The following is a 23,037-nucleotide window of genomic DNA, read 5'->3' on the forward strand; positions in this document are numbered from 1 at the left end:
CTATGATTTCTATGAACTGATAGAGAGACCTAAACCCTAAAAGGAAGAAAGATTACAAAAAATAAATAATGTTCCCTCTTTGATGTATGTGATGCCTGGGCTTGAACCTTGCTGAACAATTGCTGGGGAACCCTGCTGCTGACTGAGTCAGTCAGACTCCAGAGGCCTGGGTGACAGGGACCACGTGGTGTTCGCCGGAAGTGGTTGCAGCCGGCGAGGGTTAAAGGGCAAAGGTTGAAGGTGGCGGTGCTATTTCCTGTGTTGTGTGGTGGGGGATTTGTTTGGGCAGCAATGGAGATCACCAGGCACAGTAAGTCCGAGGAGAGGGGGGGAAGCTTGCTGAGGAGGGAGGAAGGAAGCCCCCGGCTCAACTGAGGCGAGGCACGGGTGGATTGCAGCCCCGGGCAATGGGGCCGTTTTGGAGCCGACGCTTCACTTTGGGGCCCAGGCCGAACTGTGTTGAGGTGAATCCAGCCAGGGACAGTGTGGCTTGGGGTTGCGGTGCGGGACCCATTGGCAGGGCTCGGTGCAATTGGGTGAGGGAGGGGAAGAGATAACCTGGTCTCTGCTTGTGAGAACTGGCTGCTCTCTTTCCCCCCCCCCCCCCCCCTTAGTGGATTCACCATTTAAATAACACATTGCAAAGTGCGCATTTCCCTCAATTAAAGGCCTCCGTCCTCCCCGGGCAGCCACCGTGAAGGTACTAGGAGAACTCAGTAGGTCTGGCGAGTGTTGGTGGCACGAGTAAGGCTTGCATTAACACTGCAATGAAGTTACTGGGAAAATCCCCCAGTTGCCACACTCCAGCGCCTGTTCGGATAACTCTGAGGGAGAATTTAGCATAGCTGATGCACCCTAACTAGCACGCCTTTTGGGTTGTGGCAGGCAACTGGAGCATCAGGTGAAAACCCACACAGACACGGGGAGAATGTGCAAACTTTGCCTAGATGGTGACCCAAGCTGGGAATCGGACCTGGGTCCCTGGCATTGTGTGGCATCAATGATAGCCACCGTGCTGCCCTTCTCTCTGGAAGGGTCATATTGAACTCGGAATGTTAACTTTGCTTCTCTCTCCACAGATGCTGCCAGACCCACTGGGTTTCTCCAGCATTTGCTGTTCTTATCTTTGTAAACCTTTGCTTTTGCCCAAGTGGCCATAAAGCTGTTCCTTCTGGCTTTATGTCCCTTTAAAATGACTTTACTGATCCAGGTTTGAAGCTTCATGTCGCCTATTGTAAAAGAGAGATTCGCATTTATACAGTTCCTTTCACAACCTTAAGTACTTTTTGAAGTGTGATTGTTGTTTTATTGTAGATAATTATGAATTGTGATTAACCTGACAACTTTCCCAGGGTCTTGAGCTTTCTTGATGATTGGCAATGTTAACTTTTATTGAAATGTGTGTGTATATGGGGAAATGGTGGTTAGTGGTAATGTCACTGAACTAGTAATCCAGAGGCCCTGGCTAATGCCCTGGAGATGTGTATTTGAATTCTGATGTGGAGATGCCGGCGTTGGACTGGGGTAAGCACAGTAAGAAGTTTAACAACACCAGGTTAAAGTCCAACAGGTTAAAGTCCAACAGGCCATTCATTTCAAGAGTGGCTTTTGCTACCAAATAAACCTGTTGGACTTTAACCTGGTGTTGTTAAACTTCTTACTATTTGAATTCTACCATAGCAGCTGGTGGAATTTGAATTCAACTTTTAAATCTGGAAATAAATGCGTTGAAATCTAGTCTCAGTAATGGTGACCAGGAACTGATTTGTAAAAACCCATCTGGTTCACTGGTGTCATTCAAGGAAGGCAATCTGTCATCCTTGCCTGGCCTATACGTGACTCCAGACCCACACCAATGTGGTTGAATCTTAACTGTCTTCTGCAGTGGCCTAGCAAGGCCATTCATTTCAAGAGTGCTGGCCTTGCCAGTGAAGTCCATGTCCTGTGCACTGCTTATTAATTAATTACTGGTTGGTTTTTGAAAATATGGGATCTGGGTCAAAAGTACTGCAGTGCTATCTTTCTTGATAGCAACTTTTCTGACTCTCATTCCACTGCTATGGACTATGTAATCCTCCTCTGTTCAATCTTTTTCTGTGTTATGAAAAGTTTAATGCTCAAACTTGATCTCTTTTAATACATGAACGGGTTAAGTAAAGAAGGAAGAAACAGCGATAATCCAAGATAATGAATGGAATACAATATAAAACAAAGGCTTGTATCTATATACTGCCTTGAACGATCTTGGGGTGTCCCATAGTATTTTATGATCAATTACATAGTTCTGAAATGTAAAAAACTTGACAGCCAGTTTGTACATGACATTCTACAAACATCAATTTGTGACCAGAAAATCTATCTTTTTAAATTATTGCTAAGGGTCAAATATTGGCTGGATGCTGGGAAGCACTGCCCTGCTCTTGACATAATGTCCTGGGATCCTTCGCAGCCACCTAACCTGAGGCACTGTTTGCCCTCTTAACATCTCACCCAAAGGGTGGCACCCTGACAGTGCCATGCTCCCTCAATTGCGAGTGTCAGTCTAGCTTTTTGTACTCGTGTCTGGAGTGGGATGAACACACAACGTCTGACACAGGTGCAAGTGCTACCTGTTGTGCTGTGGCTGTCCGCTTATAAGATGCCTAGATTGTCTTCTCCAAGAATAATACTTCAGTAGAAATAAGCTACTGATCAGGTAAATTGGAGCAGGATGTCATCTATTTTCCCTGAGATATTAAGATCAAATCAAGCTTAAGATCAAGGTCAAATTCCTGCCTGTCTTGGATCAAATTGGTTTGATGTCCTTCAGTCTACTTTACTTGAAATATTGTGTAAATATGGGAAGTAGCTTGCAAGAACATCAGTGGGCAAATCATAGAATCCCTACAGTACAGAAGGAGGCAGTTTGGCCTATCGAGTCTGTACCGGCCACATCCCACTTAGGCCTTATTCCTGTAACCCTCTATTTCCCTGCTAATCCCTCTGACAGGGTCAATTTAGCATAGCCAATCAACCTAACCCGCACATCTTTGGACTGGGAAACCAGAGCACCTGGAGGAAACCTACGCAAACACGGGGAGGTGACCCGAGGCTGGAATTGAACCTGGGTCCCTGGAAGAGTGAGGCAGCAGTGCTAACCACTAGTGCCACGGTGCTGCCCCTCATATGCTGTTAACAGTATTGAACATTTATCAGGGTCTTGTGGTACCCTGTAACACAGAGGTTGAGCTAGCAATCCACCTGATTCTTATTGTGCTGCTAAGATTTATAATGCCCATTAATATACAGCAACAAGTCACATAGTGCCTTTAACACAATGAAACATCTGAAGCCGCTTTACAGGAGTGTGGTAGGTAAAACAGTATGATCCCGAGCCACATAGATGATATTAGGTCAGATGATCAAAAGCTTGGTCAAATAGGTAGGTTTAAGGAATGTCTTAAAGGAGGATAGTGAGTTGGAGAGGTGTAAGGTGTGAATTCCGGAGCTTGGGGCTCAGGCAACTGAAAGCAGAGTTACCAATGATGGAGGAATTATCATTGGAAATATGCAGAGGCCAGAATTAGATGAATGCAGATGTCTGAGTTGTAGAATTGGAGGAGATTATGGAGATAAGGAGGGGCATCTGAAATAAAAACAGAAAAACACTAGAAAAACATCTGTGGAGAGAGAAACAGAATTAATGTTTCTTGAGTCAATATGACTCTGCACTGCTGCCTCACAGCGCCAGGGACCCGGGTTCAATTCCGGCCTTGGGTCAGTGTCTGTGCAGAGTCTGCACATTCTCCCCGTGTCTGCGTGGGTTTCCTCCGGATGCTCCGGTTTCCTCCCACAGTCCAAAGATGTACGGGTTAGATTGATCGGCCGTGGTAAATTGCCCCTTAGTGACAGGGGGATTAGCCGAGTAAATATATGGGAATAGGGCCTAGGTGGGATTGTGGTCAGTGCAGACTCGATAGGTCGAATGGCTTCCTTCTGCACTGTAGGGATTCTATGATTCTTTGGAGGGATGAGAAAACAAAGGTGAGGATTTAAAAATCAACATATTGCTTGACTGGGAACCAGCATAGGTCAGTGAGCACAGGGGTGATAACATTAATGCCAAGTACGGTTACTGATGACTTTAGGGAAATTATGCAGGGTTGGTAATCGGAAGAATTTATGATTTGTTAATTACCTTTTTAAAGGGTATTATGCCATTTATCAGCTGAAAAGATGAGCATAGCACAATTGAAAGCCACTTTAGTTTTGAAATATGTTATGGTATACTACTTCAATCAAATTCAATAGCAGCCTCCAAAATGGAATTGGCTGGATGCTTGAAGGTGAAAGCATTGTAAGAATGCGGGTACAGAACCGAGAAGGGGAGTTAAATTGTCTTCTGAGCTACTATTCTGTGATAATTGTTACAAGAATAATGCATTTAGAAAAGGGAAGGTTGAGGGTGACCTGATAGAGGGCTTTAAAATTATGAAAATGTTTGATGGGGAAGATGTTTCCGCTTACCAGTGAGACCAGAACCACATCGCAGACTTTAAAGCCCAAAGGACCCAGGGGGATGTAGCAAGTTTGATACAAAATTTGCTAATTGTCGATTGATATTTTTGTAACTGGAAGACTTTCCAGTGGAGTTCTGCAGGGTTCAGTACTGGCCCCCTGTTTTTTTTTTTGCTGTACAAATTAATTATTTGGACATAAACTAGGGAGAACAGTGAAGAAGTTTACCAACGACACATAAATTGGCTGTGTGGTTGATAACTAAGAGGATTGCTGTAGATTATAGGAAGATATCCATGGAGTGGCCAACAGAGATCAACTCAGGTGAGGTGATACGTTAGGGGAGGTCAAAATAGGCAAAGAAATGCACAAATGGGAGAATATGGAGAGGTGTGGAGGAAGTGAGTGCATGTCCACACGTTCCTGAAGGTAATAGGAGAAAGTGGAAAAGCTGGTTAAGAAGGCACAAAGAATCCTTTAATTTATTAACCAAGGCACAAAATACAAGAGCAAGGAGGTTATGCTGGAGCTTTATAAAACAGTAGTTACGCCACAACTTGTCTTGTGTGCAGTTCTGGTCACCTCATTACTGAAAGGTTGTAACTACATTAGAGAGGGTACAGAGGAGATATCCAATCTTGTTTGTAGGACAGGAAAATTGCAGCTCCAGGAAAGATTAGAAGAGCAATGAGGAAAATGTTTTTCACCCTGAGGGTTTTGGGAGCCTGCAACTCTCAGCATGAATAGGTAGTAGAGGCAAAGACCCTCAACTCATTTAAAAGGGTCTAAGTTTAAAGTTTATTTATTAGTGTCACAAGTAGGCTTACATAAACACTGCAGTGAAGTTACTGTGAAAATGCCCTAGCTGCCCCACACCGGCACCTGTTCGGGTACACTGAGGGAGAATTTAGCACGGCCAATGCACCTAACCAGCTTGTTTTTTGGATTGTGGGAGGAAACCAGGGCACCCAGAGGAAACCCATGCAGACATTGGGAGAACGTGCAGACTCCGCACAGATTGTGACCCAAGCCAGGAATCAAACCTGGGTCCCTGGCACTGTGAGGCAGCAGTGCTAACCACTATGCCACCGTGCCGCACCCCTGCCATAACCTGCAGGTTTATTTGGTAGCAAATGCCATTAGCTTTCGGAGCACTGCTCCTTCGTCAGATGGAGTGGAAATCAGATTTTCACTCCATCTGACGAAGGAGCAGCACTCTGAAAGCTAATGGCATTTGCTACCAAATACACCTGTTGGACTTTAACCTGGTGTTGTTGAAACTCTTACTGTGTTTACCCCAGTCCAATGCCGGCATCTCCACACCATGATAACCTGCAGGGCCATGGACCAAATGCTGGAAAGTGGGTTTAGACTGGGTGGCTCATTTCTTTCAGCTGGTGCAGACACAATGGGTCTCTTTTGTGCTGTAAACTTTCTATGAACTGGGAGCCATAAATATGAGAAAATAAAATAAATTCAAGAGAAGCTTTTATCCAGAATATGGTTAGCAAAAAGAAGCAACTACCACATGGAATAGCTGAGGCAATCACCATAGCTGTATTTAAGCTAGATAAACAGGAAGCAATAGAAGGATTTATTGATGGGGTTCGGTGGAAAGGAATGGGAGGAGCTTGATCTCGTACATGAACACTGGAATGGAATTGGACTGAGTGACTGTATCTGTGCTATAATTACTATGTGATTACGGTTTTTCAACAGATTTTAAAGAGCGTCTAAATCTAATATATGAAGCTATTGAAGAAGCCGATTTTCTTGCAATTGATGGAGAGTTTTCAGGTATTAATAGAACCTCTAATAGTAATGTGTAAAGCTCCTTAAATTTATCTTTTTTTGGGAAAGATATCCCTTTGAGAGAGAATCATCTAATCGGATCTTTAAACAACATTTGCATGCTGCAGTAACATATAACCTGAGAGAATTATTTTTCTATGTCCCTATATTTATTGGAGAAAGCTGTCTATAGATCCAGTCAGATGTTCTTTATCAGTAACTTCAAGTTTTAACGTCTCTTCAGCTGCATGTGAAGCAGAAGTGACTACTATTTGACCAAGGTTAGTGGCCCATTGACATAATAGTCCTTTCCTTTAGCCTATATATACTTGGGAGGAAGTTAATAAAAGCCTGTAGGGAATGCTGATTGTAGCCGGAATTGTACTGCAAGATATGTGATTTGCCAAGAATTCTATTGTAAGTTATAGCAGTGGTTAGTTACAGCACTAACCACATGCTTTCACCACATGGGGAAAGGCTAGAAAAAGTGTCCTAAAAGTAGTCTGTTCTGTCTGCAACCTGGCTGGAAAACTGCATCCAACAGGCTCATCTACCTGTGGTCAGAAAATCAATTTTGGAACCTGGAATGTACGAACCCTTATGTATGATGAGTAAAACGGACAACCACCCTTGTTGCCCATGAACTTGAGTACTTCAACACTGACGTTGCTGACCTGCAAGAGACCCAAAGAGCAGGCGAAGGGCAGCTGAGAGAAGATGGCAGTGGTTACACGTTCCTCTGGAGGAGAAAACCTGAGAACCAGCCCAGGGCGCTTGGAATTAGATTCACCATCCAAAATCAACTTGTCAACCGACTCTGAGCTTCCTGTTGCCTCCTAACCCTCCATCTACAACTTGCCAAGAACCAGCAGGCAATGGTCATGTGTGCCTATGCCCCAACTCTTGATGTCAATGATGAGTCCAAGGAAGGCTTCTACTCCACCCAGGAGACCATACTCTCTAACATTCCGAAGGAAGGTATGATCATCCTCCTTGGGGACTTCAACACCAGGGTTTGAAAGGATTCCCAACTCTGCAAAAAAAAAACCATCGGAAAGGAAGGAGTTGGGAATTGCAATTCCAACAGGGTTCTCCTGCTCACCAAATGCACAGAACACCGGCTTGTCATCACTAACACACTGTTCCAAAAGACAAATTCAAGACTTCCTGGAGACATCCACGGTCGAAGCACTGGCACAAGATGAACTTTGTCATTGGCTGATCCCAAGACCAAAAGGATTCCCTGATCACCGAAGCAATGACCAGTGCTAATGACTGCTGGAGGGGAAAAATCAATGAATGGCTTCAAGAGCCAAGCATGCTAGTGAACTTTCAACAATGTCTTCTTCAAAATGTCAAGTGTTCATCCTAATGGAGTGGACAAAAACTGGAAAGAGTTGAACCAATGGTTATAAAAACCAGGACACACCAAGACTGGTTTGATTAGAATGAATGCACCATCCAAGACCTTATCAACAAGAAGTGAAAAGCTCTGTGCCAAGCAAAACGACAACCAGCAAGGCAAAGAGAAGGGAGAGCTTTCCAATCAGCAAAGGTACAAAGAAGAACTAGGTAAATCAAGGACAAATGGTGGACTGAGGAAGCTAAGAACCTGAAACTCCATGCTGACAAGCAGGACGCTCACGGCTGTTTCAGTGCCATCAAGGCAATATATGGACCCAACATCCTCGGCCTCAAACTGGCGTGGAGTAATGACGGAATCCTCTTGAGAGACAGAGAAAACACCAGCCTTTGATGGAGAGAACACTTAAAAGAATTCCTAAACCATAATACGCGTGCTTAAGGAAATTCCCCATCAAATATGATCTTGGACTCCCACCAAGCATGGATGAAGTCGAAGCTGCCATTAACTGCGTGAAGAATGGAAAAAGTACAGGAGTCGACGGGATTCCAGCGGAGATTTTCAAATTTGGAGGAGTTAAGTTTATTTATTAGTCACAAGGAGGCTTACATTCACACTGCAATGAAGTTACTGTGGAATTCCCCTAGTTGCCACACTCCGGCGCCTGTTTGGATACACTGAGGGAGAATTTTAGCACGGCCAGTTCACCTAACATGCATATCTTTGGACTTTGGGAGGAAACTGGAGCACCCAGAGGAAACCCACACAGGCACAGGAAGAATGTGCAAACTCCACACAAACAGTGACCCAAGCCAGGAATCGAATCCAGGTCCCTGACGCTATGAGACAGCAGTGCTAATCACTGTGCCACCATGCCGCCCAAAAGATCACCTATCAGCTGTTCTGAAAATCTCGACCACAGGAAAACAATCCTGCTGACTTCTGGGATCACCATCATCTTCAAGAATGGAGACAAAGCGGACTGTGGAAATTACCGAGGAATCTCTCCACTTTCCATTGCCGGGATCATTGCGAGAAATACTGCGGCGAATAACTCCCCTCCTGACTCCCCAAAGCCTGTCCACCATCTACAAGGCACAAGTCAGGAGTGTGATGGAATACTTCCCACTTGCCTGCATGGGTGCAGCTCCAACAACACTCAGTCGACACCATCCAAGACACAGCAGCCAGCTTGATTGGCACCACATCTGCAAACTCAAATGAGATGTCACATAGGTTCTTCAACCCAGGTTCTTGGAATTCACACTTCCTGCAGTGCGTAATGAGAACTATAATAGTCTGAATATTGCAGGGGCGCTCACTCCACAGAATTCCTACAGTGAGGAAGGAGGCCATTCAGTCCATCAAATCCAATTCTCTGACAGAGCATCTTGCCCAGGAAACCCGCACAGATATGGGGAGAACGTGTAAACTCTACACACAGTCACCCAAGGCAGGAATCAAACCCAGGTCCCTGGCACTGACGCAGCAGTGCTGACCACTGTGCCATCGTGTTGCCCGTGCTTGCTCTCGCTCTGTGCAGTGGATTAAACTCAGTGGACACTGCTGGATCCTTGTAGGCTTATCTTGGTTTTTGTGCAAATCATCATTGCAGCTAAGCATGTGTAGTTCAGCGCCTCATTGCTGTTTCGAACTTGAAGTGAATGGAAAGAGAAATTTCAACATTTGCGAAGTTGGTTGTTACCATAGTTACTTAAAAATTGCACCGTACCCTCTTGTGTTTTGCTTCAGGAATAAGTGATGGACCTTCAGTGACCACATTGACAAATGGCTTGGACACACCAGAAGAAAGATATCAAAAGCTGAAAAAGGTAAACTAGACCATGTTTGTTTTTCCATTCATTGTAACTGTGCATATTGAAAGCTATTAAAATCTGCAGATTGCAGAACAGGGAGGACTGGTTTTGTTGGTTCATAAGTCAGCATCTGAATGAAATTTGCTTGGAGAAGGAATGAGCTTGGGTGAAGAAGGGGAGGATGATGTGATGCCAAGCTTCTCTTTAAAGAGTCACATCAATAGAATCCATGGAGCTTTCCAAGTACAGGATGGTAATGTCCTAAGGAAGAGGGAGAGTTTTTCCATTTTGTTTGGATAGGTGGGGAGGGGGTGTTGGGAGAAAGGAAAGAATAATGTTGAAGATGAGGAGTGTTATGAGAAGTTAAATAACAATCATACCACTCTTTATCCCAATAATAATCACATTCTAGCGTGTTTCTGTGACTCGGGTTGGACAACAGTTACAAGGCATTGGGAATTTCACATCCCTGGGGTGGCACAGTGGTTAGCACTGCTGCCTCACAGCGCCAGGGACCCGGGTTCTATTCCCGGCTTGGGCCACTGTCTGTGGAGTCTGCACGTTCTCCCCGTGTCTGCATGGGTTTCCTCCGGTTTTCTCCCACAGTCCATAAGATGTGCTGGCTAGGTGCGTTGGCCATGCTAAAATTCTCCCTCAGTGTACCCGAACAGCGCCGGAGTGTGGTGACTAGGGGATTTTCACAGTAACTTTGTTGCAATGTTAATGTAAGCCTACTTGTGACAATGATAAACCTTAAACTGATCGTCTATTACCAATTTGTGTGTTCTCTTAAAACTTGTGAAATACACTCTTTTTCCCCTTAAATTGGAGATAAATTGTTAACTTGCATTTTGTCCAGAGGATCCAATGTTCTGATATTTTATTTCTAACTGTCTTTATGACCTTGTAATCTGTGGACGTTTTCTGCAAGGCAGTAAATGCACTTGTGTTCACCACTGTACAATTTTTTGAAAATGTTGACTCGAGTGCATTATTTTTTTGCATATGCGTTGCATTACTGAGATTGGAGACTTGAATTACAATGCAAGTGAACGTGAGCAGAGAACGTGCCCTTACTATATACAGTACATGCAAACCCAATGCCCAACCTTTTCATTTAGTCTTCTGAAACTGGCCCCATGACAATGCACAATACAGCTTCTAGCAATCAAATTTCCGTTGTGAAGAATTGCTGGTAGTGAGTTAACTGTGCATATGATGAGGTAGTTGATACACGTATGGGTGAGAAGCAAGTGCTGCTTTTCACTGGCTGACATAATGGCACTCTAAAATTTACACACCCTGTTTTCTGATGTGATCTTCACAGGCCACAAAATATGGCATTTCGGACAGGAAATAAATACTTGGGTATTAGTGCAAAACTTGAGGATAATTTTTGGTTGTACTTTTCCCCAGTTTTCTAACTTTGCATACTTTTGTAACCCAGTATCATCATTCCTAGATTAGTTCTAGCATGTCTAGATGTAAAGTGGACCTCATTCTCAATGTTGTGACAATTTTAGTTCAGAGTTTACTTCAAAACCATCCACCCCACTGCATCGGTGTAACACTTCCATTTCCCACTTGTCTGAGTGAAACTGGCAGTATGATTCCTATTAGTGTGACCATCACTGGCATCATTGAATTACAAATCATGAATTTGCTGAGACCTGGATTCGGGCTGCCTATCTGTTTAAGAATTAAATTTTACTTCTTTGTTTCCTTGCAGCATTCCATGGACTTCCTGCTGTTTCAGTTTGGACTTTGCACATTTAAATATGACGCGGCAGAGAACAGGTGGATTTATTTTTAACAATTCTCTTCAATTTTAACGAACATAAGTTTCACCCATTCTCCCAGCAGTTGCTGACTGATACTGAAGTACAGCATTGGCTTTTAAGGGGCGTCTGGATGACTTTTCTATGTTTGGACAAATACATGAATAGAATGGGAATCGAGGGATATGGTCCCTGGAGGGGCAGGGCGTTTTAGTTCGGTCGGGCAGCATGGTCAGTGCAGGCTTGGAGGGCTGAAAGGCCTGTTCCTGTGCTGTAATTTTCTTTGTTCAACATTTTTATAGGTGTCTGGTGTCCTCCAGGTAACTAGCCAAGGGTAGCTCCTCTAGTGAATGTTGTCTCAAACCAGTGGTTGAGCTGTTTTACCACAAAGGGAGCAGCAGATGAATGAGATCCATTCCCTCTGAACTTGACATTTACTAAACTAATACCTGCAAGGCAAAAGCATTGATTGTGTGGTTAAGCAACTGCGATCAGCAAACGAGCTAACAAACCAGAAAACACTTGGGAGTCATATATAGGCCAGGTCAAATAAGGATGGCAGATATCCTTCCCTAAAATATGAGTGAGCCAGATGGGTGTTTACAATAATCTGAAGTTTCCTGGTCATCAATACTTGGTGTTCTTGAAGTAAATCTGAAATGAAAAGATCATAAATATGTAACCTTACTTCCCTCTCAACTGCCATGATGAGATTTGAACACTGGATCTTTAATCCAGGACTCTGGATTACTAGTCCAGTAACATAACCACTACTCTACTATAGTACACTAGTACAAAATGTAATTAAGAGCACTAATGTAATCTTCACCCTTATCTCGAGGGTCAAAATGCAAAAGTAAGGAGACTACGTTTCAATTGGGGTGGCAGTGGTGTAGTGGTATTGTCACTAGACTAGTAATCCAGAGACCTGGGGTAATGTTCTGGGTTTGAATCCCACTGCGGTAGAATAATTCAATGAAAAAAATCTGGAATTAAGAATCTATTGATGACCATGCAACCATTGTTAATTGTCGGAAAAACCCATCTGATTCACTAATGTCCTTGAGGGAAGGAAATCTGTCGTCCTTACCTGGTCTGACTCGTGAGCCATAGCAATGTGGTTGACTCTTCAATGCCCTCGGGGATGGGCAATAAATGTTGTCCTAACCAACAATGCTCACATCCCATGAATTTAAAAAAAAATTATTGTACAGAACCTTGTCTTTGCCTGTGTTGGGGAAAGCAATAGGGTCAATTCATTCATTCATTCATTCATTTCTTTGTGTAATTTCAGCTGGGTCCAATGTTTCCATATACCTTTCCCTCTTATGTCTATACAGGCACAGGTGTCTCCACTAATTATAACTTCATATGGCCCATTCCATTTTGGTGCAAACCCTTGTTTGTCAGGTAATGTTTTTACTAGGACGCGACGTCCCGCTGTTGGGACGTCAGGGAGCATTGCAAGCTCTCTCTGTGCATCTTTTTTTTTGATTGTCTTTTACCAATTTGCACATCCCTTTTAGTTGGGCGCTTAGTTCCGAAACATATCTCCTGATTTTTATCTTTTAGTGGACCTACATCAGTCCCACCTGTTATGATGCTTTCTGGTAATTGCATCGCCCGTCCTGTCATCAGTTCATAAGGGGTTAATCCGGTTGTCCAGTTTGTGGTAGCTCTTAGCCTCATTAGTATAGTGGGCAATACCTCTGTCCACATTTTTCCCAATGTTTGTATGGCTTTAGCCAGTGCATTCTTAAGTGTTCTATTCATACGTTCCACCATTCCAGAACTCTGTGGGTGGTAAGGGATGTGGAATTTTTGTTTTATCCTCATCAATTGGCACACTGTTTTTACCACCTTTCCAGTGAAGTGCGTCCCTTGGTCCGAATCGATTTGTAGGGGTACTCCCCATCTAGGGATTACCTCTTCTGCCAATGTCCTAGCCACCGTGGTTGCAGTACAATTTGTAGTAGGGAACGCTTCTACCCACCTGGTGAACTGGTCTATAATAACCAGACAATAGGTTTTGCCGTGGGATTGTGGTAGTGGCCCTGTGAAATCTATTTGCAGATGTTCCCAGGGTCGCTTTGGTCGGAGCTGGTGTCCCATCTTAACTTTTATGCGTCGACCGGGGTTGTATTGCGCGCATGTCACGCATCGGTGACAATGTCGGGCTATGTCCCTTCCCATTCCTTTCCACCACCATTCCTTTCCTATACTAGTTATCATGGCCTTTCTACCCGCATGTGAGAGTCCATGGTGTAGTTCCAATAGGGTGTTTTGTACGCACTCTGGGGCTATTACCTTATCTTCCCGTCTCCAAACGTTATCGGTCCCTTTGATCGCTCCCTGTGCTTCCCACTTCTCCTTTTCCTCTTTCGAGGTATCCTCATGTAAGTCCCGAATATCTATTTCGTCTCCTCTGTCAGTTCTGTTGTTGCTATTGGCAGCTCGCCAATTGTCTCCTGTCCGAAGGCTAACTGTGCTGCTCTATCTGCAGCTTGGTTCCCGTTGAAATTTAACCAGTCCGGGTTATCTCTTCCTGGTTCTTTCTGGTGCGCGTTAATTTTGATTACTGTGGCTTCTCGAGGTTTCTCGCTAGCTTTCAACAATGCCTCAATTCTTTGTTGGTGTTTGATAGGAGTTCCTCCCGTGGTTATGAATCCTCTTCTACCCCATGCTGTCATATAGTCATGTATGACTCCGAATGCGTATCGACTGTATCTGTATAGATGTTTACAGCTTTGCCTTCAGAATACTCTAGTGCCTGTGTGAGTGCCACTAGTTCTGCCACTTGCGCAAATAGACCTCCGTCAATCCTTCCTGACCTTGCTGTCTCTAATTTGTCATTTACTACTGCCCACCCTGTCCAGGGTGATCCTTCCACATGACCTTCATCAATTGAGGAATTGAGTTTAGGAGTCGTGAGATAATGTTGCAGCTATATAGGACTCTGGTCAGACCACACTTGGAGTACTATGCTCAGTTCTGGTCACCTCATTACAGGAAGGATGTGGAAGCCATAGAAAGGGTGCAGAGGAGATTTACAAGGATGTTGCCTGGGTTGAGGAGCATGCCTTATGAGGATAGGTTGAGTGAGCTCGGCCTTTTCTCCTTGGAGAGACGAAGGATGAGGGGTGACCTGATAGAGATGTATAAGATGTTGAGAGGTATTGATCGAGTGGACAGTCAGAAGCTTTTTCCTAGGGCTGAAATGGTTGCCACAAGAGGACACAGGTTTAAGGTGCTGGGGAGTAGGTACAGAGGAGATGTCAGGGGTAAGTTTTTCACTCAGGGTGGTGGGTGCGTGGAATGGGCTGCCAGCAACGGTGGTGGAGGCGGATTCGACAGGGTCTTTTAAGAGACTTTTAGATAAGTACATGGAACTTAGTAAGATAGAGGGTTATAGGTAAGCCTAGTAATCGCTAAGGTAGGGACATGTTCGGCACAACTTTGTGGGCTGAGGGCGTGTATTGTGCTGTAGTTTTTCTATGTTTCTATGTTTTACACCTGAACCAGAGGGGTACCAATATCCTGGGGGGAAATTTGCTAATGCTCTTCGGGAGGGTTTAAACTAATTCAGCAGGGGGATGGGAACCTAAATTGTAGCTCCAGTGTACAGGAGGTTGAGAGTAGTGAGGTCATGAATAAGGTTTCAAGTTCGCAGGAGTGTACTGGCAGGCAGGAAGGTGGTTTGAAGTGTCTATACTTCAACGCCAGGAGCATCCGGAATAAGGTGGGTGAACTTGCAGCATGGGTTGGTACCTGGGACTTCGATGTTGTGGCCATCTCGGAGACATGGATAGAGCAGGGACAGGAATGGTTGTTGTAGGTTCTGGGGTTTAGATGTTTCAGTAAGAGCAGGGAAGGTGGTAAAAGAGGTGGAGGTGTGGCATTGTTAGTCAAGGACAGTATTACGGTGGCAGAAAGGACGTTTGATGAGGACTCGTCTATTGAGGTAGTATGGGCTGAGGTTAGAAACAGGAAAGGAGAGGTCACCCTGTTGGGAGTTTTTTATAGGCCTCCGAAAAGTTCCAGAGATGTAGAGGAAAAGATTGCAAAGATGATTCTGGATAGGAGCGAAAGTAACAGGGTAGTTGTTATGGGGGACTTCACCTTTACAAATATTGACTGGAAAAGCTATAGTTCGAGGACTTTAGTGGGGTCAGTTTTTATCCAATGTGTGCAGGAGGGTTTCCTGACACAGTATGTAGATAGGCCAACAAGAGGCGAGGCCACATTGGATTTGCTACTGGGTAATGAACCAGACCAGGTGTTAGATTTGGAGGTAGGTGAGCACTTTGGTGATAGAGACCACAATTCGGTTACGTTTACTTTAGCGATGGAAAGGGATAGGTATATACCGAAGGACAAGAGTTATAGCTGGGGGAAAGGAAATTATGATGCGATTAGGCTAGATTTAGGATGCATAGGTTGGGGAAGGAAACTGCAGGGGATGGGCACAATTAAAATGTGGAGTTTGTTCAAGAAACAGCTACTGCGTGTCCTTGATAAGTATGTATCTATCAGACAGGGAGGAAGTGGTCGAGCGAGGGAACCGTGGTTCACAAAAGAAGTTGAATCTCTTGGGAAGAGGAAGAAGGAAACTTATGTAAAGATGAGACGTGAAGGCTCAGTTAGGGTGCTTGAGAGTTACAAGTTAGCCAGGAAGGACCTAAAGAGAGAGTTAAGAGCCAGGAGGGGACATGAGAAGTCTTTGGCAGGTAGGATCAAGGAAAGTCCTAAAGCTTTCCATAGGTATGTCAGGAATAAAAGAATGACTAGGGTAAGATTAGGGCCAGTCAAGGACAGGAGTGGGAAGTTGTGCGTGGAGTCTGAAGAGATAGGAGAGGCACTAAATGAATATTTTTCGTCAGTATTCACGCAGGAAAAAGACAATGTTGTTGAGGAGAATACTAAGATACAGGCTAGTGGACTAGACGGGATTGAGGTGAATAAGGAGGAGGTGTTAGCAATTCTGGAAAGTGTGAAAATAGATAAGTCCCCTGGGCCGGATGGGATTTATCCTAGGATTCTCTGGGAGGCTAGGGAGGAGATTGCAGAGCCTTTGGCTTTGATCTTTATGTCGTCATTGTCTACAGGAATAGTGCCAGAAGACTGGAGGATAGCAAATGTTGTCCCCTTGTTCAAGAAGGGGAGTAGAGACAACCCTGGTAATTATAGACCAGTGAGCCTTACTTCTGTTGTGGGCAAAGTTTTGGAAAGGATTATAAGAGATAGGATTTATAATCACCTAGAAAGGAATAATTTGATTAGGGATAGTCAACACGGTTTTGTGAAGGGTAGGTCGTGCCTCACAAACCTTATTGAGTTCTTTGAGAAGGTGACCAAAGAGGTGGATAAGGGTAAAGCAGTTGATGTGGTGTATATGGATTTCAGCAAAGCATTTGATAAGGTTCCCCACGGTAAGCTATTGCAGAAAATACGGAGGCATGGGATTGAGGGTGATTTAGCGGTTTGGATCAGGAATTGGCTAGCTGTAAGAAGACAGAGGGTGGTGGTTGATGGGAAATGTTCATCCTGGAGTTCAGTTACTAGTGGTGTACCGCAAGGATCTGTTTTGGGGCCACTGCTGTTTGTCATTTTTATAAATACCTGGATGAAGGCGTAGAAGGATGGGTTAGTAAATTTGCAGATGACACTGAAGTCGGTGGAGTTGTAGATAGTGCGGAAGGTTGTTGCAGGTTACAGAGGGACATAGATAAGCTGCAGAGCTGGGCTGAGAGGTAACAAATGGAGTTTAATGCAGAACAGTGTGAGGTGATTCACTTTGGAAGGAGTAACAGGATTACGGAGTGCTGGGCTAATGGTAAGATACTTGGTAGTGTGGATGAGCAGAGAGATCTCGGTGTCCATGTGCATAGATCCCTGAAAGTTGGCACTTGGGTTGAAAGGGTTGTTAAGAAGGCGTACGGAGTTTTAGCTTTTATTGGTAGAGGGATTGAGTTTCGGAGCCATGAGTTCATGTTGCAGCTCAAAACTCTGGTGCGACCGCACTTGGAGTATTGCGTGCAGTTCTGGTCGCCACATTATAGGAAGGATGTGGAAGCATTGGAAAGGGTGCAGAGGAGATTTACCAGGATGTTGCCTGGTATGGTGGGAAGGTCTTATGAGGAAAGGCTGAGGGACTTGAGGTTGTTTTCGTTCGAGAGAAGAAGGTTAAGAGGTGACTTAATAGAGGCATACAAGATGATCAGAGGATTAGATAGGGTGGATAGTGAGAGTCTTTTTCCTCGGATGGTGATGGCTAGCACGAGGGGACATAGCTTTAAATTGAGGGGTGATAGATATAGGACAGATGTCAGAAGTAGGTTCTTTATCAGAGAGTAGTAAGGGCGTGGAATGCCCTGCCTGCAGCAGTAGTGGACTCGCCAACATTAAGGGCATTTAAATGGTAATTGGATAAACATATGGATGATATTGGAATAGTGTAGGTTAGATGGGCTTTAGATTGGATTCACAGGTCGGTGCAACATCGAGGGCCGAAGGGCCTGTACTGCGCTGTAATGTTCTATATTTGTGTGAACCATCTACAAAAAGGGTCCTCCTCAGCTGTTGTCAAAGGTATATCCTTTATCCTACCCTTTTCTACGTCCATATCTATATCCCCACAATTGTGTGACTCTCCTGTGTCTAAAATCCCTTCTGCTGGGTTATTCCCTGTGTCCCTTATTATTATTATTATTACAGACTTGCTTGGAGGTAGGAGGACAGCTTCCTACTTAGCCCTTCTCATGTTTGAGACTGACCTTAGTTTTCCCGATTTTGTGCCTTTTTGGGACTCGCCTTTAACGCTGCGGTTTTTAGTTCGTTTAGTACTAGATATAGTGCTTCTTGATGTCCTGACTTGGACTCCGAAGCTATTAAGATATCATCTACATATTGTAGGATAGTGCTACCCTCTGGCAGTTCTACCCTGTTCAAGATGTCACTCATTACTCGATGGAAGATAGCGGGGCTGTTGTGGAATCCCTGTGGTAGGCGAGTCCAAGTGTACTGTTTGTCTCCCACTGTAAAGGCGAATTTGTCTTGGGATTCGGGATCCAAGGGTGGGACCAGAATCCGTTGGCTATATCCAATACTGTGAACATTTTGTGCTCCTGTGACAGTCCATTCAGGATTGTCGAGGGGCTTGCTACGATGGGATGCAACTTGGACGTGACTTTATTGAATCTGGTGTAATCTATCGTGAGCCTATAGCTTCCGTCAGGTTTGCTCACTGGCCAAGTTGGGGAGTTAGTGGTGCTTGTGGTTTCTTTCAGAATACCCCTTTCCACTAACCCTTTAACTGTCTCCACTACAGCTTTCTCTGCCTCTGGTTTTATTGGGTATTGCCGGTGGGCCTTATGCCCTGGTCCAGGTACCTTTTATTGGGTCCGTTTTAATTAGACCAGTATCTAACTTTGTTTTAGCCCATATTTCGGGGACGGAAGCACAGATGGCTCCGAATCCTCCGGTTTCTAATTCCCAATTTCTGGTGGTGACTGTGGCCACCTTAATAGTTTTGAGGTGACTTGTAAGTTTCCCTATTCTAGTTTTCCGACCGTCCTGTCTTGACCAGATTAATTCTCCCTTTCCACAGTCTATCAAAATCTCATATTCTTTCATTAAGTCATTTCCCATTATTGTACCCTCGTTATTTTTACACACACAAAACCTCATTGGTATATACAGATTATTTATTTCTACTAACGTGGTCTCGCTCAGGTAGGCGGGTGTTTTGTTCCCTCCTATCCCGGTTAGGTAAATCATTTTACTCGTAGTGGGTAAGGGTAGGTCGGTGACAGATATGGATGCTCCTGTGTCCACCAGCATCTCTCATTGCCTGCCCCCGACTAGTGCAGACACATAAATCCTTCCCTCCTTCTTACCCTTATGAATGGGGGCTGCAGACCGTCAATCTTGCTGACCTCAGAGGTTCCTTGGCTCCTCCGGTTCTGCTGTGGTCATGGAACGGGTCGGGGGTCTCCCATGTTTATCCTAACACACTACTTCTGTGTGTCCATGTTTATTACAGTGGCTGCAATGTTTCCCACTGCTCCCAAATCTGTTTCCTTGGGGCCCCGCAATCCCTCGCAAAGTGCCCTTGCCGGCCACAATTGTGGCAAGTCAGTTTGGACTTAGTTCCGTTCCCATTACTGTAAGCGGCTACTCTTTCTAGCCTTGTTCTTGTCTGGGATTTCTCTTCTCCGCCTCCCGGTACGCCACGAGCCCACTCTACCATCTCATCGTAATCTTGGGACATAATCACTCCCATTTTTAGGATGGTTTGGTGAGCACTAGAGAGTCCATCCTTAAAAGCCTGGATGAACGCTCGATCCTCACGACCTGGGTTTCCTTGCCCTGAGCACTCTTGATATACTTGGAACAACCGTTCCCCATATTCAGAAGCTCCTTCTCCTTTTAGCTGTTTGGTTGTGGTAATTCTGCTCCAGTTAGTAGGAGCATTCCCTAAAACTCTGAATTTCTGTCTTAAACTGGGTGAAGGGTGCCTGTTGGGCATCTATTTCTGATGTTAAGGACCTGCTACTTGCCTCTACTTATTCGCTGGACAGGCTGCCCTGACCAGCTGGTGTAGGTCTCTCAGGTGTAATTGGTATCCTACCCAGATTGTATCCAATTCTTCCCAGAATTTAGTGTTTGTGCTTCTAGGTTGTAATTTACCCAGGGATGCCATTATCTGCTGCCTCTCACCTGGGTTGAATGGTTGATAATTTGCCTTTGGCTGCGCATCTGTTCCCCCTCAGGTTACTGGCACTAAGTTGTGTTCTAGCGCTTCCCACTCCTCCTGGAGGAGCGGTTGGTCCCTGTCGTGTGGACTGATAAGGAGGGAGAGGAACAGTTTCCCCTATCCATTGATTCTCTTCTAACACTTGGTTTCGTTTTTCCAGTTCCCTTACTCTGGATTCTAACTCTCTAATCTTTTCTTTATCTTCACTCCACTTTTTAGCAGAGGCGACTACTTGCTCAATTAGTCCAGCTAACTGATGTACTAATAATACCCCTATCTTCTTTGTCTTGTTTCTCTCTTCTCCATCTATCCACTTTCTCTGCTGCTGCTCTAAGGTCTGAGAAGTATCCCAGCCATCCCTTTGCATCCTCTTTATTAACGCTTGCCTGTCTGTCATGTACACTTCAATAAGAGATCCTGCAGATACCCTCTTAACTTCTTTATCTTGCCATTCTGCAGACTTCACTAACCCCGGTCACTATTGCCGCCTTGGCAACGTGTTTTAGGCTCCGTATGGCCACGATTACTCCCTAGTAAAGTGTGCTTTCTACCGTAGGGACTTCGCTACCCCCTGCCACTATTACTACTCTAGCACCGTGTTTCACTACCGTCTCAATTTATACTCATGGCTTCCACCATTACCACCTCGGCAATGTGCTTCTCCACCGGAGTCCGGCTCTAGGTCAGAGTTGATCAGCTCCTTTTCCGCACCGCTTTTACAACATTGACAGCCCAGTACCCAACAATACAAACTTTCATGCAATCAGATGGCAACTCTGCGTTTGTTCGCCACTACAGAGTTTGATGTTAACTGACCTCTGCCACTTGTGCTTCACAATCCTAAGTGCCCTTGGTGCCTCTACTCCCACTTCAGGTTCCTGACCTTCACGTGGGGGATTTCCCCTCTTAACAACCGGTCTAAGGCTGCGCGTTTGAGACAGGCACTACCTTGTCCTCCAGTCGGTCAGCACAAGTAACAGTTACTTATCACTATCAGCAGTTAGTACTTATCACTAGACCATATACAATCAATACTTATCACTATAAATACCCCTTAAGTTTAACCCCTTTCAAACTGTATTCTTGATCTTGTCTGACTCCCGCAGATTCAGTGATCTCTACCCTGGCTTTCTGATCGTGGCCAATCGATCGAAACTTACCAGCAATAAGATCCTTGCCGACTACGCCAATTGCTGTGGGAAATTTACCACCGGAGTCAGACTGGAGGTTCAACAATACAGTTTTATTTCAGACACGAAGCTTCGGGGAGAAAGCACTGGTACTCCGCAGTACTTGGCAGCTATCTTCTCAATTACACCATAGCAGTTGATCATTTTTATACCTTTTCAGACAATAGGTAGTTCGGACATTAGCCATTTAACACATTGTTATAAGTTGAGTAGGCAGATTATGGTGATCGATAGTTAACACATCGTTACAAGCAAACAGGTACCGACATGGGCAGTTAACATAGCATTGTTCATAGGATGGATACATTTCCTCTATCAATGACTGGTTTCGATCTATACATTCAGTGATTGGTTTTGTTGCATTTATGTATTTATGTTCCCATCTAGGGCTGATCTTATTATCAGTCTTTATTGTTCTGGGTCTGCCCTTATCTTAAAGTGCCTCAAGCTCTGACTAGCTTCCTGCAGCATTTCGGTTCCTGCATGTTTTAACTTTAAATGACTGTCTGTGCTAAAAGCCAGTGCCTGTTTAATGTCTCTTCCCAGGCAACCATTTTGTGTGCCAGGTAACCATTTCTTTAATTTCCCCACTTCAGGTGACATTGGTTAAAAAGTTTTAAAACTTAAGTTTTAACTTGTAATTCCTTTTTGCTCGCCAGGCACATAATGAAGACCTTTAACTTCTATGTGTTTCCAAAGCCACTTTCCAGAAATTCACCTGATGTTAAATTTGTTTGCCAGGTAAGAAGCAAAACCTATTTGGTGAAGTGCTCATGCTGTTAGCTGAAGATGGATATTCTGCTGACGGGAGTACTGTATAGGTATTTGGGTGCACATTGAAAACAGTACAGTGGCACAGTGATTAGCACTGCTACCTCACAGCACCAGGGACCCAGGTTCAATTCTAGCCTTGGGTGACTGTGTGTAGGTCTGCACATTCTCCCTGTGTCTGCGTGGGTTTCCTCCGAGTGCTCCGGTTTCCTCCCACAGTCCAGAGATGTGTGGGTTAGGTGGATTGGCCAAGCTAAATTGCCCCTTGGTGTAGGATAGGGGAATTAGTGAGTTACAGGGATAAGGCGTTGGACCTGGGTAAGATGTTCTGTTGGAGATTTGGTGTAGACTCGATGGGCCAAATGGCCTCCTTCAGGAATTCTATGGTTCTTTTGGCAGTGGAGCATTGTGGATCACAGCAGAATTTCCTGATCTGTTAACTTGCATATTTAAGGCTGTGCATACTGAGATCTTGGTGATCTGATTTATCCACCAGAGAATCAACAGGCCAGTCCTTCATACGTCAAATCAGGTGAAGCTTGCAAGCAGGAAAAAAATGCAATGTGTTCATTACATCTCTGAATGCTCTGGAAGTCTTTCATACAATTGAATTATTTTGAAGGGTAGTCACTCTTATTTTGACAAATAGAACAAACTAGCAAGTAAGAAATAGCAATGCAACTGGAACTCTGCAGTCTGGATTTACATATGATTTGGTTTAACTTAAAGGATGAGCAAATATATCGGTATTGGACCCAGAATAGGTAGTTTAATTTGTGACCCAATATTCACGAGCAAAAGAACTAAAACAACACTGGAAACTAAACCTCAGTGAGTCAGGCGCCACTATGTTCACCGTTCAGGTGTAGACTTTTCTGAAAATGAAAGAAAATTTCCATGTTCTTAACATTTTTATAACTTTTAAACCAAAAAACGTTTTTTGCTTCTGGCCAAGTTTCTCCTCTCTCTTGAAGGCGGCATTGGTCACGGGGATAATTTTATCCTTCAGTTTTAAAAAATTCATTCCTAGGAGCAAGTAATAGCAGATAAGCTCAGTATTTGTTGCATCTGTGTG

The 23,037-nt window shown here is 44.4% G+C and overlaps 1 protein-coding gene across 1 annotated transcript in view; it reads left to right on the plus strand.

Annotated features, from left to right (window-relative positions):
• Window positions 1-231: 231 nt before the first annotated feature.
• parn (poly(A)-specific ribonuclease (deadenylation nuclease)) overlaps window positions 232-23,037 on the plus strand; it is a 126,552-nt gene continuing 103,746 nt past the window's right edge. Inside the window, exons 1-5 of the mRNA XM_078240727.1 lie at window positions 232-310; window positions 6,217-6,294; window positions 9,404-9,483; window positions 11,198-11,265; window positions 21,851-21,932. Coding sequence (XP_078096853.1) covers window positions 292-310; window positions 6,217-6,294; window positions 9,404-9,483; window positions 11,198-11,265; window positions 21,851-21,932 — 327 coding nt within the window. The 5' untranslated portion in view covers window positions 232-291. The remainder of the gene's footprint in view (window positions 311-6,216; window positions 6,295-9,403; window positions 9,484-11,197; window positions 11,266-21,850; window positions 21,933-23,037) is intronic.

This window comes from Mustelus asterias, chromosome 23, assembly GCF_964213995.1.
Source record: "Mustelus asterias chromosome 23, sMusAst1.hap1.1, whole genome shotgun sequence".
NCBI classification, from domain to species: domain Eukaryota; kingdom Metazoa; phylum Chordata; class Chondrichthyes; order Carcharhiniformes; family Triakidae; genus Mustelus; species Mustelus asterias.